This window comes from Eumetopias jubatus, unplaced genomic scaffold (genome assembly GCF_037043125.1).
Source record: "Eumetopias jubatus isolate StellerSeaLion01/CBP00866 unplaced genomic scaffold, mEumJub1_p1.0 scaffold_9, whole genome shotgun sequence".
In the NCBI taxonomy this organism is placed as follows: domain Eukaryota; kingdom Metazoa; phylum Chordata; class Mammalia; order Carnivora; family Otariidae; genus Eumetopias; species Eumetopias jubatus.
In genome coordinates this window covers 22,375,947-22,396,637 of record NW_028274815.1, presented here as the reverse complement: position 1 = coordinate 22,396,637, position 20,691 = coordinate 22,375,947, and the positions used below count along the sequence as shown (strand labels likewise).

The 20,691-nt window shown below is 46.2% G+C and overlaps 1 protein-coding gene across 1 annotated transcript; it reads right to left on the bottom strand.

Annotated features, from left to right (window-relative positions):
• Positions 1–65: 65 nt before the first annotated feature.
• Positions 66–20,115, bottom strand: TRIM54 (tripartite motif containing 54). The gene is made up of 9 exons (XM_028099405.2): positions 19,948–20,115; positions 4,111–4,283; positions 3,740–3,911; positions 2,077–2,172; positions 1,193–1,426; positions 913–935; positions 682–806; positions 361–551; positions 66–149 (listed from the first exon to the last, which is right to left on the bottom strand). The coding sequence occupies exons 1-9, from the start codon at positions 20,113–20,115 to the stop codon at positions 66–68; spliced, it is 1,266 nt and encodes a 421-aa protein (XP_027955206.1).
• Positions 20,116–20,691: the final 576 nt, after the last annotated feature.

Here is a 20,691-nt window from a genome sequence, read left to right as displayed (position 1 = left end):
ACGCATTAGCCCTTTATTGAGCCCCTCCCCCGCGGCGGGGCGCCGAGCTGGGTGGCGCGGCGGTCTCAGCGCAAGTCCTCCGCGACCCCAGCGCCAGGCCCCAGGTGCGCGGGCTCTCCAACAGGGGACGGGTCAGTGCCCGCCTGTGCCTGGGAAAGAAAGCTCGGTGGGCGGGCTCTCCACGGGAACAAGTCAGCTCCGAACCCCAACTCACCCCTTTCCCCCAGCCACGTGGCTTTCTCCTCTACGGCCCGACCCAACCTGGTCTCCCAGAGCCCCCAGGAATGGCTGGTGGGAAAGAGAGTGTACTTCCGCACGCGCGCTAGGGGGCGCCCCCCGCCCGCTGGGGCGGGGACGCGCTTCAGGAGCCGAGGCCTGCAGCCATCCCTGGGGCCGCAGGAAGGCATCACAGAAGAGGGGACCTGAGCGTAGGGCCAGCCCCGCCAGGCGCCTCGGGCCGCACTCACCTTCCGGCCGCTCTTCCTCAGGCCCTGCGCTGCCCTCTTCCCCGTCCAATGCCACCTCCTCATCCTCTTCCTCCCCGGAAGCGCCTAGCCCCAAGGAAGGCCCCGTGAGGTGGGGTCCCCGCTTCTCGGGCCGTGACGCACCCCCCCCTGCCGCGTGCCCTTGGGACGCCCAGTCCCAGCGGCCCGCCGCCCCCTCCCATCCTCACTCCCTCACCCGGCTGGAAGTCGATGGTCCTCAGCATTTCGGCCACGTGCTCCAAGCTCACGGTGAACTGCTCCATGCTTTCGTAGCCCGGCTCTGGCCGTCCTGCCAGCTCCACTTTCGACATTGCCCTGACCCTGCGGCGCGGCAGCCGCTCAGCTGGACCGGCCCCAGCACCCTCAACCCCCTGCGCGTGGCGGCGGAGCCCACACAGCCCCTGCCCTGCCCGCTCCGCCTACTCACTTATTGATCAGCTCCTTGGCCTGCTGCAGGGAAGAAAGGAGGGTGAGCGTAAGCACCGTGCCAAGCGCTGGCAAAGTCCCGTTTCTGGTGCCCACAGTCCTGCGGGGTAGGCGGGGATGCATATCCCGGTTCGTTGACGAGAAAACGGACTCAGGCGGGGTGACCTGCCCAAGGCCGTGGGGCAAGCGGGAGCCAGAGAGGAGACCGGAGCCCAGCCCTCGGGGTGCCGGGGCCCCCACCGCAGCCACTCTGCGGCCCGCCTCCCTCCGCCAGGGCCCACCTGCAGGTACAGCGCCATCTGTGGCTCCTCCATGGACTGGATGGCGGACTCCACGAGCTTGGAGGAGGCTTCCAGGTGGTCTCCATACTGGCGGATGAGGCCCCGGACGCGCTGCAGCTTCTCCTCCTGCTCGCGGGCCAGCGTCTGCAGCAGCTCAGCCTTGCGCTCCTCCAGCACCGAGCACAGGGCCTCGAACCTCTGGTTAAGCAACTGCTTCTGCCTCCGGCTGTTGTCCTGAACGAGGGGAGCAAGGATGAGACCTGCTGTTGTCCTGAACGAGGGGAGCCAGGATGAGACCTCTAGCTGGGAGAGCACTCACCTACCTGTCCCACTCCCCACTTACTGGGAGCCACAGACAACCAAGGAAAGTTCCCCACACACAGTGGCCGAGCCACAACTGCAGCCTAGGGCTGCTCATTCCCAGGTCTTTTCAGTAACAACAATTTCTAGATTTTTTTAGAATTGAGATATAATTGACTTTTAACATTAAATTGGTTGCCGGTGTACAATGTAGTGATCCCGTATTTGTAGATATTGTGAAATGATCACAAGTCTAGTTACCACTGTCACTAAATACAGTTATAATATTTTTCTCGCGAAAACTTTTAAGATTTTCTCTCTTTAGCAAATACAATATTTTAAAGTACTTCAGGGGTATCTCTGGCCCTAGTTTTTACTTGTATAATCTCATTTAATTCTCAAAAATGTCCAGCAAGGTAGTCATCATATCATTCTCATAATCAGCAAAGCACAGAGAAGTGAAGTAACTGGACCAAAGTCACAGAGCCGGGGGGGCACAGCTGGGACTCAAACCTATATCCCACTACTTGTGATTCACCCCCCAGGAACCCAGAAATTTCCCCTCCCTCCTATCCCAGGCTCACCTCGATGGTCTGGCACACTTCCTCCATCTGTGTGATCACTGCTTGCACACGGTCATTGCCCGCCACCAGCATCGCGATGCCATCGCTGAGCTCGCTCTGCCACACAACAGGCCAGCCCTTAGAGCTGGAGGACCCTGTCTAGAGCTGTCCTCCGCCCCCCATCCCAGCCAGGGCCGCCTAGGAGAAGACTGCCTCTCAGCCCCACCATCAGAGCAGCCATTCCAGAGATCTAGATGGCTTGGAACCATCCAAGAAGTGTGGAAGCATATTTATGGATTCTGGAAGGAGGTGGAAAGAGGAGGGCCTCCACCACCAAAGGAGAAAGACATTTGCCAAATATCCACCAAATGCCAGGCTCTGGGCTGAATGCTTCAACTGTAGATTCATGCCTTCTCTCAATTCGGAAAGCTTTGTAATTATCTGTTAGGATACTATTGCCTCTTCTCCATTCTCTTTGTTTTCTCATTCTGTGACTCTGAGGAGAAGACATATGTGCTCACCCTTCTCATCCCCCTGTGCTGCATCCTAGGCTGCTTTTTCAGGCCCACCTTCCTGTTCGCTAATTCTCTCTTCAGAGGAATCTGCCATTTAACTCACCTTTTCAATGTTTTATTTCAACAACCACATTTTAATTTTTAAAAGCTCTATTTGGCTTTTTGTTAAATCTGCATGTTTGGTAATCTAGTATTGCTGGGGTTTTATTCCATCTTTTTAAGAAAGCATTTTATACACAGCGACTCTCAAGTCTTTAATAATTCCATTATATGAATTCCTCAGGGGTTTAATCTGTGATTTTTGTTTCCACTGACTTCACTCATGGGGTACACTTCTCTCTGTATCTTCACTTTTGAATTAATATTTTGTTTTTCTTAATCTAAGGAGAACCCAAGGGCCTAAATTGAGGGGGTTTCCCTCTAGGCAGATTCTGCGTTCACTTTTGTCAAAAGCCAGGCGGCACTTCTGACCACCTTGGTTCCTGAGATTCCACTTTAACCTGGGATTCGTGGGGGGCTTCAGGTCGGGTGTCCACATTTCAGGGGTCTGAAGACATAGTCTCATCTCTCTAGCTCAGGAATACTGCCAGCATTTGCCCTCTGATATAGTTTCTATTTTATTTTTTAAAAAGATTTATTTAATTTATGAGAGAGACGGAGAGCAAGATCGTGGGCAGAGGGAGGGGCAGAGGGAGAGGATCTCAAGCAGACTCAGCGCTGAGTACAGACCCTGATATGCAGCTCGATCTCACAGCCCTGAGATCGTGACCTGAGACAAAATAATGAGTCAGACACTCAACTGACTGAGCCACCCAGGCACCCCACCGATATAAGTTTTAAATTATGTTTTAGGTCAAATGTAGTTGTGTGGTAGTGAGAGGGCCTGGAGAGCACCTCGGCCACCAAACTGAAGTTGCTGGTATCCATTATCTAATTGTATCTTAAAACAACTTTGGAAGTTGGCATTTTCATCCCCATTTTACAAGCGAGGAAAGTCAGGGTCAGAGAGGTCAAGTGACTTAGTCACGGACACACTGAGTCATGCCCAGAACTGGGACGGTAGCCCTGATCTGCCAGCCTCTAAAACCCAAGTGGAGTGAGAGGCTGCAGTTGGAGACCCTGTCCCCTGTTCCCACCTCACCATGCCTGTTCCCTCTGCTGCTTGGTACCTTCTGGCGTTTGTAAATGGTGGGCAACGGGGCCACCTCACAGTCCTTGTGGGCGCCAAAGACCTTACAGAGAGAGCAGGTGGGCACTTCACAGCTCAGGCAGTAGATGTTGATCTTCTCTTCTTCGTGCTCCTCGCACATGAGGTGCTGCTCAGCCTTGGAGTGCAGTGGCCTGGAGGGGAGCGGGTGGGGTGGCAGGAGGGTCAGGGGCCAGGCTGCAGGGAGGTGCATCCCGTGAGTGTGGGGCGTCCCAGGGTCCAGGCCTCTGATCTCTAAACCGATCCTCTCAGCCCTTCCCTTTTGGCTGATGGGTTCCCCCGCTGTGTGCCAGGCCCTGCTCCTTAGAGGGACAAGAGGTCCTGACGGCTCACCGGGAAGACTCCTGCTTGTAAATGTCGATGATGTTCTCCACTAGCAGGTTTCGCTGCAGGCCATAGACACCATGTCTGTCCAGGACAACCTCATGCCTGCAAGATGGGCAGCGGAAACGGCCCCCCGAAGACACGGTGGTGGAGCCCCGGGATTGCCACAGAGGGTTCGAGGCCTGTAGGGACAAGTAACATGAGGGAATAGGCACAGTGAGGCCTGAGGGACCAGGGAGGAGGCAGGGAGGAACGGTCATGAGGGCCGATGTGTAGAATAGCGGAAGGAGAGGCATCAGCTCTTTCCGATGGCGGGGCCCTCCTCCTCTGAGAGCAGCTCAGGTGCGTGGCCATGGAGATCTTCTTTCCCGCTTTTGCCTCATTACTCTTTAAGCATCCCTGCATCTAGAGCCTAACTTTGGTCAAGGCCCAGTCAGGATGGGATTTCCCCAAAGGGGCCCAGCTTGCAGGTGTGGGGAGACACTGGTGTTGACAGGAAGGCTAAGGTTGGAAATGAACTCTGTGTGGTGCAGCCAGTGTCCTCCTGGGCTCTCATGGGCCACATCTGGGGGTGGGGGGAGATTCCCTGGAGTCCTTGACAGGGAAACTGAGACAAGTGCTGAACAATGGAGCACAAAAGCCACACCATGCTGGGTCATTCTAGGAAACCGTCCTAGAGACTGGGAGTCAGGAGACCTGTGTTCTTGTGCTGCCCCTAACGCTGTTTTACCATGTAAATTCGAGCAAGCATTCAAGCTCTGTAAAATTAAGGATGAGATTGGATTATTCCTTCTACAAAAAATATTGAGTGTGCCAGGTAATTGCAAGGCTCTGGGGATAAGATATGAATAAATGCATCCCTGCCCTATGGACGAGCAAACCGAGCAAAGCGACAACTACATCCAGCAGGTTGGGTGTTATGATAAGAGTAAGCTCAGAAGGAGGATTTACAAGAGATGTTCATCACTTCCACGGCTTAGAGAACTTGCTCCATCCCATCCTAAAAGTGAGAGCCCTGCCATGGCCCAGGCCAGAGATGATTGGCTCAGCTTTGAGGAGGTGATCACCTGACCCAAGCAGAACCAATCAAATGTTCTCTCCAGGAATTTGGACTCGAGACACAGAGGTGGAGGTGGCTAGACAGTGTGTGGCTTTGGGAAACTGAAAAGACCTGTGGAGTTGGGCCAAGAACTGACATTGTGGCCACTCTTAGTCTTGTGAAGTGGAGGTGGAAAGCAGGAGGGGTCAGAAAGTATGAACAGGAAGGCTGGTCTTCAGGGAAGACAGAGGGGTCAACTTGTGGATGGCAAGAGAGATAAGAGACTGGCAGAGACTGCTTGTTATTCTTCGATATTCACCTTGTCTTCTTCAATAATAGAACCTCTGAATTTTTAGCAAGACACATGGAATAAAGATTGTGTGTTCAAGCCTCCCTTCCAGCTGGGTGTGACCAGGCGACTGCATTCTGGCCACTGGGATGTAGATAGCAATGTTTTGTGCCATTTCTAAGAAGTATCTTTAATGGAGGGGCATGCCCTCCTCTTTTCTCCTTCCTGCTGGCTGGAATGAAGATGGAGTGGCTCAAGTTGAAGCAGCCATGTTGAGCCATGAGGTAGTCACATGATGAGAACGGCAGCAAGATAAAAGGAGTGAGGCTCTGATGAGGCAGTCCTGGACTGCCTATCTATACTTCCACTTGAGAGAAAAACACACCTTCTTAAGCCATTGCTATTTTGGGTTTTCTGTCACTTATGGCAGAACTTAGTCTTAACTGGCTGGAAGACCATGGACTCATAGAGGGTAACCGGGAGAATAGTCACCTGTGACTTTGCCAAGTTAGATGTATTTCCTGCAGTTGATTTCGATGGAATTCTCCAAATCCTTATGCTGGACATCAGCCAGAGGGCCCCTTATGTGTGCAACAACACCCAGAATACATACAAGCATCCAAGTCCACAGTCTTGTTTGAACCTTTAAAAGCAAGAGGTGTGGGCAAGGCAGGAAAAGTGACCCCTGTGAAGTGGGCAAGCCTACCTCGGTGAGAGTGACTGGTAGGTCACAAATGTCACATTTTGGGGGCATTTCTTGTGAATCATAAGAAGTTAACACTTCAGGCCATCATAAAGCCAAACGGATTAGTTTGAGATTATCCAAGGCTGTGTGCCTTTGTCCTTCTTGGTAGCTGGAATTGTATAAATACTGCTGAGTTTACTTTAGGGAATGGGTTAAAGTGTAAGATCACTGGGCTTTTGCTTACTTAATACAATTACCTTTCATTATTTAGAGTCCAAGTGAGTAAGGAGCTGTTGGGAGAACTGTAAGCTGCAAGTTCCTGGAGGGATCTGACTTCTCTTTGATTTGCTGCTGGCTAGCATATAAAGGTGCTCAGTGAAGGTTTGAATGGGTAGAAAGGGGGCAATATTCTAAAATCTTAGCCCAGAGCACAAACTCCTGAGTGGCCTCTCTCCCCCACCTTCCTCTGCACTGCCCCCTCTTCCTCTATACTCACTATTTAACATTCAACACATGTTTTGAGGGTCTATTATGTGTCAAGCACCATGCTATGGGCTTCCCAGACATTACTGATTTTAACCCTCAAGGATTTCTTGTAAATATAATGGAGGAGATGAACATGTATGCCCCCCCAACTTAGACTACAGGAAATATAGTGACAGCGGCTAATTGGGCACATACTTCATGCCAGGTTTTGCTCTAAGTCCTTTTATTTGTATTAACTCATTTAAACCTCTTATCAACCTTATGAAATAGGTACTACTATTAGTGCCATTTCAAAGACAGGAAATTGTAGCCCAGATTAACATAACAGATATGTTAAGTAAATTGTTCACAGTCATCAGGTAATAGGTGACAGAACCAATATTTGAAGTCAGGCACTCTGACCCCAGAGTCCATCCTAAAAATCAATATACTACATTGTCAGGTGCAATAAAATTGAGGCCACCTGAAGAATGATGCCCAGAGCCAATATTCGTCTCTCTGAATCTCAGGTGAAACCGATTTTAGTAAGGCCAAACATCAACCCTTCACAAAGGAAAGAAACAATGTAAAAGTCAGCTGTGCAACTGCGGATTGATGTTATTTGAGCAGAGATAAAATATGACCCATCAAAACCAAAACCTTGTGAAGCAATATAAGGGCCCAGCTTGCAACCAGAATGACCTGTTTGTGCAAAGGAAAGGAAATAGCTCAAATCTTTGCAAGACTTCCTCCCATGGATCCCCACGTGCCCCCAAGAAAGATAATTCCTCAGATTCGGTGTGAAAAAATATTCTGAGGCAACATAACCAAATTGAGATAGTCAGTTACCTACTAATCCAGGTCATACCCCTCTAATTCACCAAAGAAGCCAAAGGACCAAACAGAGATTGCAAACCAATGATAACATCCAGCTAGCCAGTTTACATTTAGGTGACAGTGGAAGAAAAGCCAAGGTAAACAGAGGGTTGAGTAAAGAATTCACCCTCAGCCTCAGATGGAACTACCCCTATTCAAAGAGGAATGATAAGCAGAAAGGATCTAACAGGAGATACAAGCCGAGATAATAAAAAAAAAAAAGGAAAAAGAAAGCATGACAAGCAAAGGACAGGTGAAGAAGACGCTTTGGAAGAAGAATTGCTCTAAGAAACAATATTTCAATCTGACCTTTATAAAGAAATAAAGAAAACATAGTCACTTTGATTATAGAAGAGATATAAGTAAAGGGGGCCCTCGGTGGCTCAGTCAGTTAAGCGGCTGCCTCTTAATTTCGGCTCAGGTCATGATCTCAGTGTCATGAGATGGAGGCCCAGCATCAGGCGCTGTACTCAGCACGGAGTCCGCTTGTCTCTCTCCCTCTGCTCCTCACCAACCCCCGCACTCTCTCGCTCTTAAATAAATAAATAAATAAAATCTTGAAAGAAAAAGAAGAGATATAAGTGATCAAAGCTGGAGAAGAAAAATGAACTGGCAGAATTAAGAAGTCATGTAAAATATGTTACCAACATAGAAACAAAATTCACATTTGATACGACGGCAGGAAGTAGAATCCATGCCACTGATAGTCACACAGACTGTGGTGGAAAACGACAGGATGAAATTAATCAGGACTACATGTGACAATGTGGGTCAGCCTTGAGGACATTGTGCTACGTGAAATCAGCCTGTCACAGAAGGACAAATATTGCATGATCTCTCTGATATGAGGTACCTGAAATAGTCAAATTCATAGAGATAAAAAGTAGAATGTTGGTTGTCAGGGACTGGGGGGTAGGGGAGTGGGGAGTTATTTTAATGGGTACAGAGTTTCAGTTTGGAAGGATGAGAAGTTCTGGATATGGTTATATGACAATATGAATATAGTTAATGCCACTGAGCTACACACTTAAGAATAGTTAAGATGAGGGTGACTGGGTGGCTCAGCTGGTTAAGCGTCTACCTTTGGCTTGGGTCCTGATCCCAGGGCCCTGGGATCGAGTCCCGCTTCGGCTCTCTGCTCAGCCGGGAGCCTGCTTCTCCCTCTCCTTCTACCCCTCCCCACTGCTTGTGCTCGCTCTCTCATGCCCTCTCTCTCAAATAAATAAAATACTAAAAAAAGAGAATAGTTAAGATGATAAATTTACACTATGCATTGTACCACAATATAAAAACATGTTTTGTTTTTAAGATTTATGTATTTATTTGAGAGGGAGAGAGAGAGAGTGAGGAGAGGGGCAAAGAGAGAGAGAATCTCCAAGCAGACCCCCTCCTGAGTGCCAAGCCCTACCCGGGGCTCAATCCCAGTACCCCATGGGATCACGACCCCATGAGATCATGACCTGAGCTGAAACCAAGAGTCGGGCACTTAACTGACTAAGCCACCCAGATGCCCCTAAAAAAAAGTTTAAAAAAAGCAATCAGAACTTGTTGGGATGTCTGGGCCAAGGGGGGTGGACCAGGAAGCACGCTACCTCTTCACCACTTCCCCACCTTGTAAAGACATTTTAGCAGCTCATCCTATCGGCTAATCACTACCATTCTCTTGGGACCCAGGGGTCTGAGAGACAATTGGAATCAGGCAGTCCAACCTAAATCCTTTGTTTGAAAAGCACATTTCTGGGGAACTGGAGAGCTCACTGGCAGGTGGTAGGGAGGGGTCGCACCTCTGCCGTTTTTTGCAGTTTGGCTATAGACCCAGTGCTGCTCCCTGGAGCAGGTACCACAGCCCACTGCAGATTTCCCAGCCATCTACTGGTTCCATAGTCTCCTCCCTCTTCCAAAGCTCAGTTCCTCCTGCCATATCCTACTTGGGGTAGGCTGGCTGGCTTTCCTCTTAACCTCCAGGGCATCTCTTCCTTGCTGTGATTGCCTCAGCGATGTTTCACCCGCCCAACTCCACACCCCACATCCTTTGCTAGTCAGTCCTGGCATATATATATATATATATATATATATATGCCCTTTTGCACTAGGGCTAAATGTGACTGGTGATGAAATAGTTAAGTTTATCTTTTGGATTTTCCAGGCTCTTTAACTCCTGGCATAGTCATGTTGCTTAGAGGCCCCCTCTGTGTTACCCATGAGCTATCTCAGTGTTTCCCCAAGTATGGTATACATACTGATGACAGGCATGAAGATTTTTGGTGATATGAGAATGGACATTGAGAATTTTTATGTTTATTTTGTGCATATTAGAAAAAATAACCAGCCTACATAGCTAGTGATTTTTCAAGAACTTTGTCATTTAGAATGAAGATAGAGTAAACATTTAAGCTTTAAAGGTGAGTCCTTTTTTTTTTTAAGATGTTATTTATTTATTTATTTATTTATTTATTTATTTATTTATTTGATGGGGAGAGGGAGAGCACAAGCAGAGGGGAGGGGCAGAGGTAGAGGGAGAAGCAGGCTCCCCACTGAGCAAGGAGCGTGATGCAGGTTTCTATCCCAGGACCCTGGGATCATGACCTGAATCGAAGGCAGTCGCTTAACTGACTGAGCCACCCAGGTGACCCTAAAAGTGAGTCCTTTTAAACAGAAATAATCAACCATAGCATAGGTGGTACATAACTATGGCAAAAATCGGGAAGGTGAAATGAGAATTAAGTCCGGGGAGTCGCTCTCTTTCCTGACTCTTCAATCGAAACTTGTCTGTCTCATGTCCCAATTTTTTTTGCAAATGCTGGGTGGTTATTTTGAGAAAGTCATCTGTACTGGATATGTGGATAAAATTGTTATCCCTTCTTGGTAACATTTCTATATTTTAACAGAAGGCATTTAATGTGGCACAATACAGGGAAAGTAGCAATTATCTGAAGATCTGGCTTTGGATTTGCCATTTACGACCTTAGGAAAACAATTTCTCTCAGGTTCTGTCTCCTCAGATCTAAAAAGAGGGATCTGTGCTTAGCACTTGCTCCTGATGTTCTGTGAGCAATGAGCCTTGGAGGATATAATATGGTAAGAATTTCAGACACCCTGACCAGTGTGTATTTGCCTGTGAAATGGGGAAGGGAGCTGGTGGTTTTTATAACAACCTCTCCCTCTCACACCACAGAGTCCACCATCTCCCTCTTTGATCCAGGGTCTGTGTCTCTCCCTAGCTGTCCCTGGAGCGCCCTCTCCTTGTCTCATAGAAGTAGTTCCTGAAATCCCATCTCTGAAATAGTCCTAGTGTGTTTAGATGGATTTATACGTTCTATCACTTGTATTATGTATGAGGTTTGAATTTTATATAATACACCTATATTATTTTGGTAATCAAAATAAACAATAATTTTTTTCATATAGGAAACATATTGGTTATTTGACATAGAAGAGCAATTAAATGAGTTATAAAAGAATTATTATGCAATTATCTTTTAACAGAGTTCTTTGTAACACAGGGAGATAGTCATGTTATGATTTTAGATGAAAAAAGCAGGATGTAAATCTATATAGACAGTAGGATCCCAATTTTGAAATGGGTGATGGGATTCCCAGGTGATTTTAAAACCTTCTTCTTTGTATTCATCTACATTTCCCAAATTTCCCTCCATAGACCCTGAATTACTTTTAAAATGCATTTTTAAAAAAAGTTAAATATTTTTTGCAATAATTGTCATCAAGTGATAGAATTGTGGTTTATTCCTTCCTTTTTCTTTTTTTCTAATTTCCAAATTTTGTACAAAGACTTTAGGGTTTGAAAAAAACTTTTACTTTTTAAAAATGTGGGGCATCTCTTGGCTCAGTTGGTGGAGCATGTGACTCTTGATCTTGGGATTGTGAGTTTGAGCCCCATGTCAGGTGTGGGGCCTACTTAAAAAAAAGTAAAATATTAAAAAATGCAGTGCTCAGGGGCATCTGGGTGGCTCGTCAGTTGAGCATTCTACTCTTGGTTTCAGCTCAGGTCATGAGCTCAGGGTCATGAGATCGAGCGCCCTGCCCCTGCCCAGTCAGGCTCAGTGCAGAGTCCGCTTGGGATTCTCTATCACCATCTCCCTCTCTGCTCCTCCCTCTACTCGCACTCACTCTTTCTATCTCTCTCAAATAAATAAATAAAATCTAAAAAAAAAAAAAAAAAAATGAAATGCTCAGTCCTGACATGAATGGAAAGGGGGCGCTGGAGTGCCATAAAAGCCAAGAAGATAAACCACTAGAACTGTAAAGAACTATGTTGGTTCAAGGGAGGGGATGTTTAAGAAGTTACCATTTGAAGACAGGGTAGACAGGTAGCAGATGGTTAGGTAGGAAAGAATTTTAGGAGACCGGAGAGACTATCGGATTTTAAGTTACAAATGGGGGTGGCACGGGGGGGAGCTAGAAAGGTGGGTTTTTAAATGAAAGGCTTTTGAATTTTATTAATTAATTTTAGAAGATTTTATTCATTTGAGAGAGAGAGAGAGAGAAAGAGAGTGGGGGGAAGGGCAGAGGGAGAGATTCCTCAAGCAGACTCCCCGCTGAGTTCAGAGCCTAATGCAGGGCTCAATCTCATGACCCATGAGATCATGACCAGAGCAGAAAGCAAGAGTTGGACGCTTAACCCACTGGGTCACTCAAGTGCCCCTTTTAAAAAAATTTTTTTTAATTGTGGCAAAATCACAGAGGGCTTTGAATTCAAGGGTAAGGATCTGAACTTAATTTTGTAGACATGTTTTTTTTCTGAACTAGGAGAGAAAATAAGAGTGAATATTAATCTAAGAGAGGTAATTTGGATAGATGGGAAGGGGAGAGAGAGGTTAAAGGCACAGATAACTGGGAAGCAAGTGCCATAGTTAAAGCACGTCACGGGCCCACCCTCAGGTAGTGGCAGCAATCTTGGAAGACTAGGGATACCAGGGGCACCTGGGTGGCTCAATTGGTTGGGCACCTGCCTTCGGTTTGGGTCATGATTACAGAGTCCTGGGATCGAGGCCCGAGTCAGGCTCTCTGCTTAGAAGGGAGTCTGCTTCTCCCTCTGACAGCCCCCGCTCTCGTGCTCGCTCTCTCAAATAAATAAAATCTAAAAAAAAAAGACTAGGGATGCCAGAGGCAGAATCAGTAGGACTGACCATTCACTTGGACATGGGTGGGTTGTGGGCAGAGGAGAAAGTCAAGCCTGGATTCTTGGGAAGATGCCAGTGCCTGTCAGGCAGGAGTATTTAACCTGGGGACCACAGCCCCGAAAGATCCTTGACTAAAATTCTGTGAACCCAGATGAGAAAAAAAACCACACCTTGATTTTCATTAACCTCTAGCAGAAATTGGACATTTCCCTCAGTTATAAATGTAGGCAACGAACCACAGTAGTTGTAGTGGTACTTTGTCACCCACAGAAATCACAGGCATTTTCACATCACATTACTGTTGTTGCTCAAATATCCAAAAATAACTTATGCTTATCACTATTTCTAAACTACTTCAAGCCCACTGCTTGAGCTCATGATTTAATGTGGTAATAGAAGCACATACATTACTCTATCAAACATGTTCTAATTACTCTGGTAATTATATTCCAGTGCTTCTCAAGCTTTTTTTCATTACTGCTCCTTCCGGGAAACTTTTAAGACATTTTCGCCCCTAATATTGACCCCTTCCCCATTAAATTTTAGTACCAAAAATCTACAAAAGTGGAACTCCTAGAAAGGTGGGGGTGGCGGTGGTGGGGGGTGAGGAGATGCTGGTCAAAGGACACAAGTTTTCCATCATGAGATGAATTAGTTCTGGGGACCTGATGTACAGCATGGTGCTGGAGTTAGTCATACAATATTGTATACTTGGCAATGCTAAGAGAGCAGCAGACCACACACACAGCGGTAACATGTGAGGTGATGGATGTGTTAACTCTCTCAGTTATGGTGATCGCAATATCAAATCATCATGTTGCACACCTTAAATACGTATAATTTTTGTCAATTATATCTCAATACAGCTGGGTAGGGGGGGTGGAATTTTACCTGAAAGCAAAAACTAAATAAAAATTTAAAAATAAAATCACAATAAAAAATTCTAATACGGCAGATATACTTGGGGCAATATCAGCCTCGTTGAGAATGTACGAGAATGTGTGCTGTGTTCTCGTTAAGAATGTATGAGAATGCATGCAATCCAGTTTCTTCATAATCATATGTATTATATTTTATGCATTTAAAAACATTTTTCTGGGGTGCCTGGGTGGCTCAGTCAGTTAAGCGTCTGCCTTCAGCTCAGGTCATGATCCCAGGGTCCTGGGATCAAGCCCTGCATCAGGCTCCTTGCTCAGCAAGGGAGCCTGCTTCTCCCTCTCCCTCTGCCCCTGTTCATGTGCTCTCTCTCTCTCGTTCACTCTCTCTCTCAAAATAAATAAAATCTTTAAAAAAATGAAAATAAAAACATTTTTCTTACATAAACCACAGACATCGCCCTTAGGGTCCACAGGCTTTACAAATTGACAAAGGGGTCCATGGTCCAAAAAGAGAGAACTTCCTTCCTTGATTGTAAGTGCTACACAGTCTCACCACAAACAGGAATTTCACTCTAAGGGGTAGATGGCAACCTGCTTACTACGTCTCCACAACTGACCGTCTCTATATTGGACTAAAGATCTCTCAGCTGACTAATATCCAGTTAGCAAAATCCCATCTTCTGCTTCTGTTTATCTTTCTATTTCAAGACTAAGAAATAACACCGTATGTTAACTAACGAATTAAAAAAATAAAAACCTAAAATAAAAAACACTAAAAAAAAATGCAAGTTTTTGTGGATGCCTGTGTAGGAGCACAGGGAATAGATCTGCTCTTAACTTGATGAAACTGTATATAATGCATCTTTGAATTAATATCTTCTTTAAGATAAAAGTTTTTGTAAACAATTGTGTAGAGGCATATGGCAAAAGACCTGTACTTAAAAAAAAAACAAACTAAAAAATAACTGATGGGCTCTTTTGTACACAGAAATGTCTTTGTTCTTTCCTGAGATCTTACATTTTCACAAGAAAGCCAGCCCCATAGAGCAAAATTTCATGTGCCACTGAGGTGATGTGTAAAGGAAATTCCATCACTCTAGGAAACAGAAGACCTAGATTTATGTCCCTTCTCTGTCCCTTTGTGTGTATGTCTATAACTTGTGTCCTGTTCCCCCTGTAAAATGGAAATCACATCCACCCTATCTAACTCAAATGGAATCACGCATGTGAAGGTACTCTGTAAATGAGAAAGCATTGCACAAAGGGTTGTTAACAATCCTAAAAGTTTATGACCACACAGAACCACAGAACATGAAATAAATGTTCTTTCTTCACTGTGGGGGATAAAATGGAATGGAGTAAATAAATGGAACTTAATTCTAGGTTATGGTCAAGGCTATTGTGCGGCATATATGCCACGAGCTGTCTTTTAGGCTGTATGGTGCTTCCTTTTTTTTTTGTAATGTTCCATAGCATCTAATAGAAATGTTCCATAGCATCTAATAGAAATGTTCCATCTAGAAAGATGCTCTATGAGTTCAAGGGGGGGGCGGTTTGGAGGCTATCTCCCCCAAATTGATGACCTGGCCAATGATGAATAGTGGACCATGCAGGTCCTCTGGGCCAGACCTTCAGAATATACTGGAGAAACCATGGGATAATGGTAGCAGAAGACCAGACATTTGGAGAAAGGTTGAAGAGCCTTGGAAGAATTCAGATGTCGGCAAAAGCTGAGCTGTGGGTGGGAGAGGGATTCTGAGTGGAGGGCTGGCTCTGCCTGACAGAACCTAGCAGAGAGCCTGGAACGGGGGGTCTGTGAGAGGAGACTGGCTGGAAGGAAGATCGAAAAGAAGAGGACTGAGTCAAGTCAGGGCATTGGTAACAGAATAGAAAACGCTTAAAAAATGTAAATCCAGGGGCGCCTGGCTGGCCCAGTCAGAAAAGCATGCGAACCTTGATCTCAGGGTTTTGAGTTCGAGCCCCACATTGGGTGTAGAGATTACTAAAAAAATAAATAAATAACTTAAAAAAAAAGGAAATCTATAGTAAGGTTTCTGGAATTTGTGAAATCAGATTGTTAAGAATTACAAGGATGTTAAAGATCAGTTCAAAGCATCCTTTTAATCTCTATATGTGTAAACAGGCTTGAAGAGGTAAAATAGCCTGACTGATATCACACGGCAAGAAAGGAAGAAGCTGGTGTGACCAAAACCCAGGAGCTAGTCTCGGTCTAGGTTTTTTGTTCTCCACTAACCAAATTTCCTCCATCAAGTAAGCAAGATCCCTAACCCTGCTACAAAGTAAATGGCATTCACAAACTTGCAGTGAACCAATTTCTCATAAAGGAGACCCCACCCCCCCATGGGCTGGGGAGGTCCAGGCGCCCTCAGGAGCAGTGGAAGTGGTCAAGGAGGCAGGCCTCTCCTGATGACCACAGGTCCTCACAATGAACCGATAAAGAACTGGATTCCAGGGTGGAGTGAAACAGAAGTCATCTCTTTCCCGGACCACCCTTTATTAGAGAATGTGGCCCCTTTCTTCATATTCCCATATCTGCAAATCTCTCCCTAGTTGGACAACTTCCAGAAAAGCTGTTCCTCAACAACCTTCTTCCAAAGCCTTCTGGTTGTCTGTGAAATTACAACAGGTTGCAGCGCATAAACAAGGACCCACAGTGAAGTGGGGGCAGGTATCAGAATACACCGGAGGCTTTGCTTAAGGGAGTTTAGGACTGAATAGAGCTTACAGATACAGAAACGCATGGGAAGATGTTTGTGTCAAATTCCCACACCAACAGCTTTCCTCTAGTCAAAGTGCTTGGTGCTGAGTGGGCGCAAGTGTGGAGAAAGAGGGAGGGAGAAATTAGAGGGGGTTAATGTGGTATTTCCGTGTCTTTTCTCTAAATTCAGAGTGAGAGAGAGAGAGAGAGAGAGGTATTACAGCTCTAAAGAAACCTAGTTAGGGGCGCCTGGCTCAGTCATGTCTGCCTTCGGCTCAGGTCATGATCCTAGGGTCCTGGGGTCAAGCCCCACATCGGGCTCCCTGCTCCGTGGGAAGCCTGCTTCTCCCTCTCCCACTCCCCCTACTTGTGTTCCCTCTCTCATTGTCTCTCTCTCTGTCAAATAAATAAATAAAATCTTTAAAAAAGAAAGAAAGAAAGAAAGAAACTTAGTTAAATTGTGATGGCAGCTATGTAAAAATATGTGTGGCCACCGGGGCTGAAAGTAATATACAAATGTGAAAATCACTGCATTGGGGGAGGTAGGATTCTGGATGACTTTCTCCCAAACCCTTAATAATGTTCAACATTGTCAACTAAATGTTCAATTAAACATTTTCAAATTTGCTTCTTGGCTAATTAACCTGATGTTATAAAATTGTAATTCTCTAAAATTTTATTTAAAATTTTTATTTTTATTTTTAAGTAATCTCTACACCCAACATGGAGCTTGAACTTACAACCCTGAGATCAAGAGTCACATGCTCTTCTGACTGAGCCAGGCAGGTGCTCCACGGTTTCCTAAAATTCTTGTTTGTTGTCCATCACAGCAGTTTTTAGGGCAGCAAAACACTGGACACCATCTAAATGTTTCAGAGGACTGATTTAAATAGACTGCGGTCCAGTCATAACAATGGAACACTATACAGCCATTTTATTTATTTATTTAGAGCGAGAGTGGGGTTGCTGGGAGAAGCAGAGGCAGAGGGAGAGGGAGAAAGAGAATCCCTAGCAGGCTCCAGGCTCAGCCCCACATGGGGTTTTGATCTCACGACCCTGAGACCATGACCGGAGCTGAAATCAAGAGTCGGATGCTTAACTGACTGAGCCACCCAGGTGCCCCCTATGCAGCCATTTTGAAATGAAGACATAGATCTGAATGTGTGGAGATGGAACTGCCAAGAGAGAGTAAGTGAACAAAGGCAGATGTAAGACAATGAGTGTAGTTTAAACACACACACACACACACACACACACAAGTGCAGATGTACCTATCCATGGAAAATCTCTGGAAGGATACCCAAGAGAGTTGGAAATGGCTACCTCCATTTGAAGAAGGGAAATGAGGGCCTGAGGTGGCCACTTTTCATGATATAAACTCCTATAGTATTTTTTTTAAAAGTGTGTGTGTGTGTGACACTGGTATAAGTTTTATAAGTTCTATTAACTTTCTAGGCAATGTTCTCAGGGTATTCTTCCTAAGTGGTTTTAAGATAGAGTTACCAAAAGTCCTATTCTTGTTCCCATACTTAGAAAACAGACAATCTGATTATGCCTACAGTTGTCAAAATGTGGAGGCAATGTGCGAAAAAAACTAAATATGCTCATCTTTCAGAGGGAGATCTACTGAGATGTATATACATAAGTGCAGCCAAAAAACTGGGTCAGCCTCCCACCAGGCTGCCCCAAATAAAGCAGAGCAAGGAAATGAGCTGTTCACTCTTCCCCCGGGCGGGGGGTGGCGCCAGGGGTGCTCTGCACTTTAAAAGAGACACATCGGTCCAGATCCACAGAACCATCCCAAAGCTCTGGGAATCATGTTGTTTCTTAAATATTATGCATAGATTTCAGCTCAGTTCCGGTTCTCTCTGGGTATAAACAGTATTTCAGAGCTTCAAGGAACCAAAATGGTGTGCCTGGATACAGAGCACTGACTTGAACAAGGGACGCCACTTAAACATCCTCTAGCCTACATATAGAGAACCTGTCCCTGGGACCCTCTGCCCGATGATGCTATGTGCCTCGTACTTTAATATTCTCGTACCTGGGGCCACTTTTTTTTTTTTTTTTTTTTTAGGACAGATTACCTTCACTTTAAAAACTTCTCTTTGCTTTCATGTATTTCAAGATCTAATGGAAGGATGTTTCACTACAAATACATGAGAAGGGATGGCAAAATCTTGTTGCCATTCCCTCCTGGGCATCTCAGCCTGAAGGATGTTCAGAAAGGTACTTAGCCCAAAGGGAAACTAAGATGGTGGGCAAGGTGAGGCTTCTAGTACATGACTTGATGTCCAGGATGAGTAGACAGAGCAGTCAGCCCTTCCCAGAGAGGGAAAATCACTGGCTCTGAGATATTCTGGAACCAAACAATGTAATGGCAGGTTTAGACACATAGAAGAAGAGGAGATAGAGGGGCGGCTGGGTGGCTCAGTTGGTTAAGCATCTGCCTTGGGCTCACGTCATGATCCCAGGGTCTTGGGATCGAGCCCCAGGTGGGGCTCCCTGCTTAGCAGGGAGTCTGCTTCTCCCTCTCCCTCTGCTGCTCCCCATTTGTGCTCTCACTTGCACTCTCTCTCTCAAATAAAATCTTTTAAAAAATGTTAAAAAAAAAAAAAGAATAGGAGATGGGAATGGGCCTCAACAGGAAGATGGCAGACAGCAAAGGGTAGGTTACAGAGCACAGCTATGGGACAGCCTGACTTAGCCAATGCATTAATTTTTTTCCCAAACATGCTGCCCCAAAGAACAAAAAAAAAAAAAAAAAAAAAAGGCATTTTCTTGGTTAGGTTAAAAATCATTTGTGTCCAACATATTTCCTCCTGAATTCCGACACAGTTGAAGAATGTGTGTTCATAATGTTCCTTATCACTGCCCTGCCTACTAAGCTAGCCAGCTCTGGTCTATTCAGAGATTTTACTTCATTTGCAAGGTGTGTGTGTATGTGTGTGTGGGCACGTGTGAGCATGCACTTTTCCACTTTCTCTGATCTTCATGCCAGTGGCACAGGACAAGAAAGAAAACCCATTTATAAACCAGTCTAGTATATGCTGCATTTCTTCCTGAAATCAGAAGCTAAAATGCCATCTGTGAATTTGATTAGCTATGCTTTGCCCCATGACCTCCCATAAAACAAAGCTCATTGCATTTTTCTGCATTCTCTTTACTTAAGTGACCACAGTCCTTTTTAACCAGCAGGCCCCTCTATTGACCAATGTGGAGTGGGGCACGGGTGTGAACTTCAGTTGGGGAGAATTCCTGATCTCCTGCCTACGTCTCACTGCCCCCAAAGATGGGCACATGGAGCTTTGCCTCAAATACAAATCGTTTCATTTTTGACTTTTCTCTCAGGGCTCATTTTGTAATGCTTATCTTATTGATATTTTCTCCCAATCTTCTGCATCATCCTCCAAATCTGAAACTCCAAACTGGAATGCAGAGTCCAGCACAGATTGCCACACAGCCTGGTGTAGTGTCACCTCCCTCCCAGGCTCTAGTTTCTCTGGGGGTCTTCTTTCCCCTGCAGACAGCAGCTATTGAGCTGTGGTCCACGCACCCATCAGCGGCACCCGCCAGCCTGCCAAGCAGCTGCTGACTCATGCTTACTCTGGGATCTCCTGGGACCCCCAGTCTTCTGCCCTGCCGCCAGGACAGCCCCCACCCACCTCATGGAGCGCTCTGGAGTCCCCGACCTGATGAGCCAGCTCCCACAAAGGTACGCAGGCCGCCCCCCCGGCCCCGCCCCCCGGCCCACCTGGAAGATGTCGTTGGCACACTTGCGACACAGGTTGTGCTGGCAAGGCAGGATCACCACTGGTTTGGAGAACATCTCCAGGCAGATGGGGCAGATGAGCTGCTTCTCCAGGTTGTCCATGCTGTGTGCATCCCCTAGCAGCGGCTTGAAACCCACTGTGAAGTTCATCCCCTCAGCGATCGTGCCTGCCCTGGCCTTGGCCCCAGTCCTGGCCTTTCCTCACTGCCTCTGGACCCTTCCTCGTTTACTTCAGACAGTCCGTGGGTTCTTATGTTCCCTTCTACCGCTCACTCTTGAAATAGCTCTGCTCTCCTGTCCCTTCCTCCAACAATTCACCTCGTCCTCAGATAGCTGTTTTCAGACACTTCTCTTTCTCTAGTCTTTGCTCTGTACCCCAGCCAGGCACATGTAGCTAGCTTTATCTGTCCCTCCGTCCCTGAGTGACTCTGTCCCTGACAATTTCTCCTTTTGTTCTCCAAATGACTCTTGTTCAATCTATGGGCAGCACTGTGTGTCCCTCTCTTCCCAGAGAGGAGATTAATTTTAACATGGGGGTGGGGAACAAGGGGCATCTGCATGACATTCCAACTCCCAATTTAGCTCATGTAAGGCGAGCCACAGCTGTCACCGAGTGAGTGACCCTGACTCACTCGGGAATGGGTGACTGCCTTAAACAAGAGCAGGGGTGAGTTTCACTGCTCATGGTGAAAGGTAGGTCTGCGAAGGTATCAAGCTCTCAGGCTC